Below are 12228 nucleotides of genomic sequence, written 5' to 3' on the forward strand. Positions count from 1 at the left end.
GCGGTCAATCTCAATATGCTTGGTTCTATCATGTTGTACAGGGTTGTGAGCTATACTTATTGCTGCTTTGCTATCACAAAACAATTTTAAGGGTGAGTCAACTTTCATTTTCAGTTCGTCCAAGAGTTTACGAATCCATAAAAGTTCACAGATTCCTTGAGCCATTGCTCTGAATTCAGCTTCTGCTCTGCTTCGAGCAACAACCCCTTGTTTCTTACTTCTCCAAGTAACTAAATTTCCCCAAACATAGGCACAATATCCAGTGGTGGATTTTCTATCAGTAATTGATCCTGCCCAATCAGCATCTGTAAATATAGAGACTTCTCTGTCATTAGTTTTCTTGAAGCACAAACCCTTTCCAGGATTGGATTTCAAGTACTTTAAGATTCGATAAACTGCCTCCAAGTGTTCTTCATAGGGAGAATGCATGAATTGACTTACAACACTCACAGAGAAAGCAATGTCAGGTCTAGTGTGGGCTAGATAAATAAGTTTGCCGACTAACCTCTGGTATCTTCCAATCTCAACAGGAACACTGCCTTTCTCCCAAAGTTTAGCATTTAATTCCATAGGAGTATCTGCTGGTCTACACCCACTCATCCCAGTTTCTTCCAAGAGATCTAGGATGTATTTTCTTTGAGAAACAACAATTCCCTTCTTTGAGCGAACAACTTCCATACCAAGAAAATATTTAAGCGCGCCTAAATCTTTGATCTCAAATTCTTTAGTCAAATTTTTCTTCAATCTTTCCATCTCAACAATGTCATCTCCTGTGAGAATAATATCATCTACATATACAATTAAAATTGAAATTTTACCAACATTAGAGAACTTCATGAACAGAGTATGGTCTGATTGTCCCTGCATATATCCTTGCCTTTTGACCGACTGAGTGAATTTTTCAAACCAAGCCCTTGGAGATTGCTTGAGACCATAAAGGGATTTTTGAAGTTTGCACACATTTGAACCAAATTTATCTTCAAAGCCAGGTGGGCTATCCATGTATACTTCCTCCTCCAAATCACCATTCAGAAAAGCATTCTTTACATCAAGTTGGTTAAGAGACCAATCTAAATTCACTGCCAAGGACAAGAGAACTCTAATAGTGTTTAATTTGGCAACGGGAGCAAAAGTCTCTGAGTAATCAATGCCATATGTCTGAGTAAACCCTTTAGCAACCAAGCGTGCCTTGTATCTTTCAACTGTGTTATCAGAATTATATTTCACAGTAAATACCCATTTACAGCCAACAGTATTCTTTCCTGTAGGTAATGTCATGACTCTCCAAGTTTGATTCTTCTCAAGAGCTCTCATCTCCTCAAGAACAGCTTCTTTCCACTTTGGAATTTTTAGAGCCTCCTGTATATTTTTTGGAATTTCTACAGTAGACAACTTAGAGGTAAATGCAGCAAATGAAGAAGACAATTTTGAGTATGACACATAATTAGACAAAGGATATTTAGTGCATGATCTAATAGGTTTTCTAATTGCAATAGGAAGGTCTAAATCAGGATACTCGACATGACTCTTAAGAATAGAAGAAGACTTACCTGTATCAAGATGATGTGTTGGATTATCTATTGGTTCAGAATCTTGGAAGGGTCGGAGAATGGGTCCTTCATTTCTCTGTTTATGGTTTCTTCTTTCAAAGACATTTCCCTTCCAAGTAGGGTCAATTGTAGTAAACCTGCTTTGTGTCTCTTTATCTGAGTCATTATGTTGTGGCATTTCAGGTGGTCCTTTATTATTATTGAGATCAAGAATTTGATCATTGTGATTTTCATTTGAAATTGTCGCCCCCGAATCTGTCGAAACCTCATTCATAAGTGGATTGAGTTTCAATATGGATTCTTGGGCATTTTCTTTTGGTGCATCAATATAAGTCTCAGAATTTTGTGACAACACTATATCACTTAAAGTAATGATGTTTTCAAAAGTAAAAGATGAATCTTCCTTAAAATTTCCCCCCTGAAGATGAATGTCACTAAAAAATGGTTGATTTTCAACAAAAGTAACATCCATGGTTACAAAAATTCTTTTTGATTTTGGTTCAAAACACCGATACCCCTTCTGAGTTGGAGAGTAACCGGTAAACACACATTTTATTGCTCGTGGATCGAGTTTGTCAAGGTGTTTATGTTCATGAACAAAAGCAGTGCAACCAAAAACTTTTAGTGGCAAATCAGCAGAGACACTAGTCAAAGGAAAATAATTTCGAAAAACATCAAGAGGTGTATGAAAATCTAAAACTTTAGATGGCATTCGATTGATTAAATATGATGCAGTTAAAACAGCTTCACCCCACAAATATTTTGGAACCTTATTTGCAAATAGTAAAGCTCTAGCAACCTCAAGAAGATGCCTATTCTTTCTCTCTGCAATTCCATTTTGTTGGGGTGTATTAACACAAGAACTTTGATGAACAACCCCATTTGCAAGAAAAAAATCGGACAAAAGTATATTAAAATATTCTTTACCATTGTCACTTCTGAAGACTTGAATATTTGTTTGGTATTGAGTGTGCACCATTTTAAAGAAATTTTTGACAACCTGTCCAACTTCCGATTTTTCTTTCAATAAATAAACCCAACAAATTCTAGTATGATCATCAATAAAAGTTATAAACCATTTTTTATTAGAAAATGTGTTTATTCTATTAGGACCCCAAACATCACTATGAATAACTGCAAACGGTTTTGATTGTTTATATGGTTGTGCAGAAAAAGAAGAACGGTGATGTTTAGCAAATTCACAAGTTTCACAATGAAATAAAGATGGATCCTTCTTAGAAAATAATTTAGGAAACAAATGTTTCAAATACGGAAAACTAGGATGTCCTAACCGTAAATGCCATAACATAATATCATCATTATTAGAAGAAACAAAAATAGATTCAAAGCAGGTACTTGTTTTTTGTTGGTCTTTGAAGTCGAGTCCATTGTCAAGATAATAGAGTCCTCCACTCTCCTTAGCATTGCCAATCATCTTCCCCGTGCTCAAATCCTTAAAAGTGCAATGAGAATGAAAGAAGTTAGCTTGACAATTTATATCCTTTGTTAATTTAGTAATGGATAATAGATTACATGATAAATTAGGAACATGTAAGACATCTTTTAAGGTTAACTTAGGTGACAGAATAACAGAACCTTTCCCTGCAATGGCTGAAAGAGAGCCATCTGCAATTTTAATTTTGTGGTTACCTGCACAAGGGCTATAAGAAGAAAATAGACTCGACTCCCCAGTCATATGATCAGTAGCACCAGAATCAATAATCCAAGTATGGCTGGGAGTGACACTAAGTAGAGCAGTATTTGGAAAATTACCTCTCTGAGCTATAGAGCAAGAAGAAGTTTGAGACTCAAGAAGTTTGTACAATTGATCTAACTGTTCCTTGGTGAAAGGAGATGGGCTTGAAGGAGACTGCTTCTCTTGATCAGATGTACCAGCTTGGAGCGCATGACCTTCGTTTCTTTCTTTTTTCTTCCAATTTAGAGGTTTTCCATGGAGCTTCCAACATGTATCACGTGTGTGCCCTGGACGTTTGCAATGTTCGCACCATGGTTTCTTGCCAGCGCTCTTCCCGTCTTCATTTTTTGTGACTAGGGCAGAGCTTTCAACCTCACCAACAGAAGGTGACTTACCCATCATAACACCTTGTCTCGCCTCTTCTCTTCTAACTTCTGAGAATGCTTCCCGAAGTGATGACAATGGGATCTTTCCCAATATTCTGCCTCGGACTTCATCAAGCTGCTTATTAAGCCCAACCAAGAACATGAATACACGGTCGTTCTCCTGTCTCTTAAGAAACAGAACACTGTCCTCACAACACTTCCAATGATCATCATAGCATATATCCAATTCTTGCCATAGTGTCATCAACTCATTGTAATAGGTAGTGACATCTCTATCTCCTTGTCTGGTATGCCACAATCGTGATTTGAGATCGAAAATTTGAGAAGAATTCTGAATATCAGAATATGTTTCTTTGACAGCCTCCCAAACTTCCTTGGCAGTAGGCAAAAACATAAAAGGTTTTTTGATTGTTGATTCCATATTACTAAGCAACCAAGCAATAATAACAGAGTTCTCAGATTTCCAAAACCTGTATTTTGGATCAGTTGTGGCAGACATTTGCACCTCTCCTGTTAGGAAACCATATATTCCCTTACCGTCTAAAATCAATCTTGCGGTTTGGGACCATTCGACATAATTTTTTCCATTTAGTTTCTGGATTTCAACCTTGAAGGCATTAGAAGTTCCCTCATTGCCAAAAAAGTTGGAAGAACCATTCTGGCTGCTTAGGCCACTGCCACTGTCACTTATGGCGCTGTCTAAATTGTCAGGGTTGTTGACTATGTCTGATTTTTTTGCCAAACCATCGTCGTTGTCGCCGCTACCCATAAGGGCTACCTTCCATGGGGTATTGTGTGCCATTAGGTTTAGCTCAGTTGGTTAGAGCGCCAAACCCTAATGGTTGTGGTAGCTCAGTTGGTTAGAGCGCCAAACCCTAATGGTTATGGAAAGGTTTACAAAACCCTAACCAGAGCTCTTGATACCATGAAGAAAGTAAAAGACAAAATACTTTCATGTTTTATTATTACAGCCCTAAGCTGTTTATATAGGAAAAGAAATTACAATAGTAAAACTGAGTAATAATGACATAATAAAAATAAACATAATAATATAAAATAAAAGAGAATAAAATCTAATTTCTCTCGATTCTTCAACACAAGTAAATCCGGTAAAATCTCCGCTTGCAACGTCGCCTCCAAAGTTGGTTCCCTAGCACCGCGGCATGGTAGTGAGCAACTTTCCCTTCTATCTCTTCGCGAAACAAAGCTTAGATCTAGATGAAACGGGGAGGTTTGTGTTTTACGGTTTTGAAATCCCTAATACCGTTTTTCTTCGTTTTCGAAACAACAAGGAAGAGTGAAGTTGAGATATCCTTGTCCTATCACCCACCTAGCCTTGGGTTTCTATTCTTGAAGAAAAGGAAGCAAAGAAAGCAAAGAAAAGAACAACAATGGAGGAAGGAGGAAGTTGGGCGTGCGAGATAGGGAGAGAGAAAATGTGTTTCGGTTTTCCTTTGGTTTTCCTTTCTTCCTTTTTCCTTCCTTTCTATTTCTTTCTTTTTCCTTCTTTCCTTTTTATATCCTTTTCTTTTCTCCTCAAACAAATATATACATATAGATATTTATATATATTTTAATTACTTTTCACAAATATCTCAAAATATCTAGATATTTGTTAAATTACCATTTCACCCATATCGCATTAAATTCTTCGTAAAAGATTCCCCACAGTTAATTTAATTTATTCATTGACGAGTAATTCTAATCGGGCATCAACATATCTTTTTGGTCATTTAAACTCCCAAAATATTAATAACTTGGCTAAAAAGCCCCTGAGTCAATACCAAAATCCACTAAAATACATAAAGTATAATTTAAAATTATGGGTCTTACATTACTACCCCCCCTAAAATTAGTTTCGTCCTCGAAACTATGCGTCGATAAATAACTCTGGGTGTTGTTCTCTCATCTTGCTCTCCAAGTCCCAAGTCGCATCTCCAGTAATTGGGTTCCAAACCACTTTGACCAACGAAACATCCTTGGTCCTCAATCGCTTAATCTTCCTGTCATCAATTCTCACAGGTGGTACTTCGAATGACAAGTTATCCTTCAGTTGGATTGTGTCTGGTTCGATCACATGAGATGGATCTGCAAGATATTTCCTCAATTGTGACACATGAAACACGTCATGAATATTGGACAGTATCGGAGGCAATGCAATCCGATAAGCAACAGGCCCAATTCGTGCAGAAATCTGATATGGTCCAATGAATTTCGGAGTCAACTTCTTCGATTTCAAGGCTCTACCTACTCCAGTAGTAGGTGTGACTCTCAGAAATACATGGTCACCCTGTTCGAATTCCAAAAGTCTGCGACGCTTGTCCGCGTAACTCTTCTGACGATCTTGTGAAGTCTTCATTTTCTCCTTGATCTTCCTTACTTTAGCTGTGGTCTGTTGCACCATCTCTGGTCCGACAATCATATAAAAGTCTGCGACGCTTGTCCGCATAACTCTTGTGACGATCCTGTGAAGTCTTCATTTTCTCCTTGATCTTCCTTACCTTAGCTGTAGTCTGTTGCACCATCTCCGGTCCGACAATCATACTTTCGCCGTCCTTATACCAACACAAGGGCGTTTGACACTTGCGCCCATATAAAGCCTCATATGGTGCCATTCTGATGCTTGCGTGGAAACTATTGTTGTAGGTGAACTCAATCAACGGAAGTACATCATCCCAACTTCCCTTATCATCTAATACACATGCTCTCAACAGATCTTCCAGGGGCTGATTCGTCCTTTCAGTCTGTCCGTCGGTTTGTGGATGGTAAGCTGAACTGAGTCGTAGTTTCGTTCCCAACGCTTTGTGCAATGCTCCCCAAAAATGTGATGTGAACTTCGGATCACGGTATGATACAATACTCGATGGTACCCCGTGTAACCTCACAATTTCAGCAATGTAGATCTCTGTTAGCTGATCTACCTTATAGGTGGTCTTTACTGGCAAAAAGTGAGCGGATTTAGTCAGTCGATCCACTATCACCCATATAGAATCATTCTTTCTCCTTGTTTTTGGCAATCCAGTTATAAAATCCATGGAAATGCTGTCCCACTTCCATTCAGGTATATGTAAAGGTTGCAACATCCCAACAGGTCGCTGATGTTCCACCTTCGCTTTCTGACAAGTTAGACAAGTTGATACATAGGAAACATCAATCAACAATAACAACCTTCCAGTAAAGTGGGCATGCAAAAGTAACTCTCAAAGAAGGTAAAACTGCTCAGATTGTATATTAAAATAACTAACATAGTGGTAGAAATAACCTATCAAAATTGTAGATCAAACGGAGCAAGTTTGTTACACACTTGTTTCCACCACCGGAGCCAAACTTTTCTTTCTCTTCTCCCTTTTGTGGCTTGTTATGACGGCCTTCTTTCTTCACATCTAAAATAGGGATTTCAAATCCCTTTTATTTCCTTTACATGGGCCTAGCCCAATAATACCATATATTCTCCGTTTTTTTCTTTTCTTTTTATTTCAATAATAACAACAATAATAATAATAATAATAATAATAATAATAATAATAATAATAATAATAATAATAATAATAATAATAATAATATAATAATAAAATTGGCGGGTTCCACTTGGGGAGTGAGCCCACCCAAAAAATATCCCCCTTACGACTCAACTGAGAAGGTATTGCTCAACTATGTATGCCTTCTTTATAAAGTATATCATCTTTGACACAGGCAAGGTCTTCGTCTTCATATCTGAACCATTCTCATCAGTATGAATATTTTCAATTAAAAGTGACTTCATTTCCAGTGCATCTCGTATCCAATGATACTGCACCTCAATATGCTTCAACTTTGCATGAAATGTCAGATTCTTGGTGAGATGGATCGCACTCTGACTGTCACATAATAACACAAACTTATCTTGCTTGAGGTGTAACTCATGTAGGAATTTCTTCATCCACAAGAGTTTTTTGGAAACTTCAGTTGCTGCAATGTACTCAGCTTCAGTAGTGGATAGAGCAACGCACTTTTGTAACCTTGATTGCCAAGACACAACTCCCCCTACAGATGTCATCATATAACAAGAGAATAATATAATCACCATCAGAGAATTTCTTGATAAACACACAATGGTCAGAAGTAGTTTTACCATACCCATGTTTCTCCATGACATAATCAAACTTCATGTACCATTGTCGAGGTGCTTGTTTGAGCTCATACAAACTTTTCTTCAATTTACACACAAACTGCTCTTTACCTTTGACTTTGAAACCCTCTGATTGCTTCATATAGATCTCTTCTTCCAAATCACCATGAAGGAATGTAGTTTTCACATCAAGTTGGTCAAATTCTAGGTTCAAACTAGGTGCTAACCCAAGCAAAACACGGATATAGGACATCTTCACCACAGGTGAAAGAATATCATCAAAGTTAATACATTTTCTCTAATTAAAAACATTCACAACCAATCTTGCTTTGTATCTTGGTTGAAAAATATTATCTTCTGCCTTTATCTTGTATACCCATTTGATCTTGTGTATTTCTCTGCCATTAGGCAACTTTACCAAAACAAATGTGTGATTTTCATGCGTAACTTCTGAAATTTGGTTTCTGTTTTTCAGCTTTATCAAAATCTTCAATAGTCTGGTCTTCTAGAAAAATCACATCACGACTTCTAATAATTTTCTTGTCAACCGGATCCCACAATCTATAGCCAAATTCTTCATCATGGTAACAGAGCTGTGATACCACCCATAACCGCATATTTACACTGTTTGAATTTACTATCAAACTTGGACCTCTCATCTCTTGGAACGTGAACAAAGCATCTGCAGCCAAAAACTCTCAAATGACGATAAGAGACATCTTTTCTTGTCCACACTCTATTTGGAACATCACCATTAAGTGGAATAGAAGGAGAAAGATTGATCAAATTCACTGCATTTTTCATTGCTTCACCCCAACATTTACAACCATAAAATCTGATGAAAAAGCACGCCGTGCAATGTCCATTTTTATTAATTTTTTTTGTAAATATAACAAATAAAATCGTACAACAAATAAAACCCTAAATAATAAAATCTTAAATAATACCCCCACACTTAAATTAACATTGTCCTAAATGAAAGTAACAAGTATAAAATAAGAGTAAGGAAAGGGAGCTCCCTGTTCAAACATCAGTGTAGGTGGGCTTTTCCAAGGAGAGTTCTTTTATGGTAGCATCTTCAAGCACAGAGCTCTCATGGAATAACTTGAGTCGTTGTCCATTTACTTTGAACACTTTCTCGATATTTTCACTTTTTATTTCCATTGCATCGTGAGGAAAAATAAAACTTCAAAGTTTCCAAACCATAATTTTCAGACAAGAGTTGAACAATAAAACTTTTTGGCCAATGGAAAATTCCTTCCTAGAAATCATCTTATCATGAAAGTACTTAGCTTTCTCTTTATAGATCCGAGAGTTCTCATAAGCTTCAAGTATAAGCTCTTCAAGTTGTTGCAATAGAAGCTTTCTCTCCAAACCTGTTTTCTGCATCTCAAGGTTACAACTCTTGACCACCCAAAAAGCACATTGCTCTATTTCCACTGGGAGGTGGCATTCCTTACCAAACACAAGTCTATAAGGGGACATCCCTATTGGTGTTTTGTAGGTTGTTCTATGAGCCCAAAGAGCTTCTTCAAGCTAGTGGCTCCAGTTTTTCCTGTTTGGATGCACCATCTTTTCTAAGATCTGTTTGATTTCCCTGTTTGAGATTTCAGCTTGCCCGTTAGTATGGGGATGATAAAGTGTAGAAACTCTTTGCACAACCCCATACTTCCAAAGCAAAGCATCCATGGTGCGGATGCAAAAATTAATGCCTTGATCACTTATCATGGCCCGAGGAATTTTAAACCTGCAAAAAATATTTGATTTGATAAAACCTGCAAAGACTAGAATCATTAGTCCTAGTGGGTATTGCTTCCACCCATTTCGAAACATAATCAACAGCTAGTAAAATATAGACAAAACCAAAAGATACAGGAAAAGCGCCCATAAAGTCAATGCCCCACACATCAAATACTTCACATAAAAGCATAGGTTGTTGAGGCATCTCACTCCTATGAGTGATTGTTGTTCCTGCTATTTGGAACTATTCACAAGTTTTGTAAGTCTCAAAAGCATCTTTAAACAAAGTGGGCCAAAAGAAACCCGAGTCTAAGACTTTTCTTGTTGTCCGTTGAGGACATAAATGTCCCCAAGCTTGAGAGGTATGAAAAAAATGAAGAATGGATTGAGCCTTATGGTGGGAAATACATCGCCTAATCACCTGGTCACTACAGAATTTCCACAGATATGGATCATCCCACACATAGTATTTGACATCACTTTTTAAGTTTGTGTATTTGTGTTGTGGATACATCTGCATGAAAGACTCCAGCAACTAGATAATTAGCTAAATCAGCATACCAAAGAGTTACCTCAAGCAACTGTAGCAATTGCTCATTAGGGAAGTCATCTTGAATCAGGATGGGGTCCTCATCCATTTGTATTCTACTCAAATGTTCTGCCACTAAATTTTTCAGCTCCACTCTTATCTTTAATCTCTAAATCAAATTTTTGGAGTAACAACATCCAACGGATCAATCTCGGTTTTGCTTCTAGTTTCTTCAGCAAGAACTTCAAAGTTGCATGGTCAGTAAAAACAACTACTTTAAACCTAGCAAATATGATCTAAACTTATCAAGTGCAAAAACAATAGCTAAAATTTCCTTTTCAGTGGTAGTATAATTAGATTGTGCAAAATCTAAATCTCTAGAAGCATAATAAATAACATGGGCAGCCTTATCAACCCTTTGTGCAAGGATTGCTCCCACTGCATAGTCAGATGCATCACACATAATTTCAAAAGTGTGGGTCTAATTGGGTGGTTGAATTATAGGAGTAAAGGTTAGTGATGCTTTTAACAAATCAAACGCATTCTTGCATTTGTCATCAAAGGTGAAACATACATTTTTTTTGCAGCAAATTTGACAGTGGAAGAGCTATTTTGCTGAGATCCTTGATAAAGCGCCTGTAAAAACCTGCATGGCCATGAAAAGAACGAATCTCATCGATGCAAGATGGGTAAGGCATATTAGAAATCACATCAATCTTGGCAGGATCCACTTCTATCGCATTGTTAGAGATCACATGTCCCAAAATTATGCCTTGTTCAACCATAAAATGACATTTTTCATAATTCAGCACAAGGTTAGTTTCAACATATCTATGCAAAACTCTATCTAAATTGTTCAAGCATGCATCAAATGAGGACCCATACACAGTAAAATCATCCATTAAAACTTCTATATAATTTTCTATCAAATCAGCAAAAATACTAATCATGCAGCGTTGAAAAGTGCCAGGAGCATTGCATAGGCCAAAGGGCATCCTCCTATAGGCAAATGTGCCGAAAGGGCAAGTGAAAGTGGTTTTTTCTTCGTCCTCCAATGCAATATGGATATGAAAATAACCATAAAAACCATCAAGAAAACAATAATGTAAGTTACCAGCCAATCGTTCAAGCATCTAATCAATGAATGGTAAAGGTAAATGATCCTTTTTAGTTGTCTGGTTTAGTCTCCTTTAATCGATGCATACCCTCCAACTATTTTGCACTCGTGTGGGGATAAGTTCATTATTTATATTTTTAACCATTGTGAGTCCAGTTTTTTTAGGGACTACCTGCACCGGACTCACCCATTGACTATCATTGATGGGGTATATAATGCCTGCTTGCAAGAGCTTTGTCACTTTCTTTTTTACAACATCCAAAATTAATGGGTTAAGTCTCCTTTGGGGCTATCGTACTGATTTTACTCCATCCTCCAAAAGTATCCTATGCATACACATGGATGGGCTAATATCATGAATATCAGCCAAGGTCCATCTTATTGCCTTTCTGTGTTTTCTCAAAATCTGCAACAGCTTCTCTTCCTATTCATCTTCAAGTTTGGCTGAAATAATCCAAGTAACTTGCCACTTCCTTCTAAATATGGATATTTCATGTTTTCAGGAAGTGGTTTAAGCACTATAGTCGGTGGATGTTCAATGGGAGGTATAACACCAGTGGCTGAAGCTAAGTCTGCAAAATCAGTTATGTTATTTGAAATATCAATATCAGCACAATGATCAACCTACAAGGCAGCTCCGATCTCAGCACACACAAAACACAATTGAGTATCTGTACAGAATTCACAACTATAAGTATCATCAAAACCAGAAAATGAAGGAAAATTAGTAGCAAACATATCAGGGTAAGTGTCATCAACCAAATCAGCAAGCGATTCAATTTGAAAAATAGAATGCCCTTCCATGGGGTGTTTCATAGCATCAAAGATGTTAAATTTTACAATGCTATCACCAAAACCCATGGATAGAGTTCCAACATGCACATCAAATTTTGTTATAGCAGTTTTCAAGAATGGTTTGCCTAAGACGATAGGCGCCCTGTTGGACTTATTATCTCCCTCCATGTCCAGAATGTAAAAATATGCAAGAAATATCAATTCATTAACTCAAACAAGTACATCCTCCACAAGATCAGTAGGACGAGCATTGCTCATGTTCACCAATTGAATGGTAACACTTGTACTCTGTAAAGGTCCAAGAGCA

At 37.2% G+C, this 12228-nt stretch overlaps 1 protein-coding gene across 1 annotated transcript in view; it reads right to left on the bottom strand.

Annotated features, from left to right (window-relative positions):
- Window positions 1–4434, bottom strand: part of LOC140919389 (uncharacterized) — an 11411-nt gene extending 6977 nt beyond the window's left edge. Inside the window, exons 1-4 of the mRNA XM_073365398.1 lie at window positions 2907–4434; window positions 1492–1739; window positions 1123–1359; window positions 40–654 (exon numbers count right to left, since the gene is read on the bottom strand). Coding sequence (XP_073221499.1) covers window positions 40–654; window positions 1123–1359; window positions 1492–1739; window positions 2907–4434 — 2628 coding nt within the window. The remainder of the gene's footprint in view (window positions 1–39; window positions 655–1122; window positions 1360–1491; window positions 1740–2906) is intronic.
- Between the last annotated feature and the right edge of the window lie 7794 nt (window positions 4435–12228).

Source organism: Cicer arietinum, chromosome 2, assembly GCF_000331145.2.
Source record: "Cicer arietinum cultivar CDC Frontier isolate Library 1 chromosome 2, Cicar.CDCFrontier_v2.0, whole genome shotgun sequence".
In the NCBI taxonomy this organism is placed as follows: Eukaryota; Viridiplantae; Streptophyta; class Magnoliopsida; order Fabales; family Fabaceae; genus Cicer; species Cicer arietinum.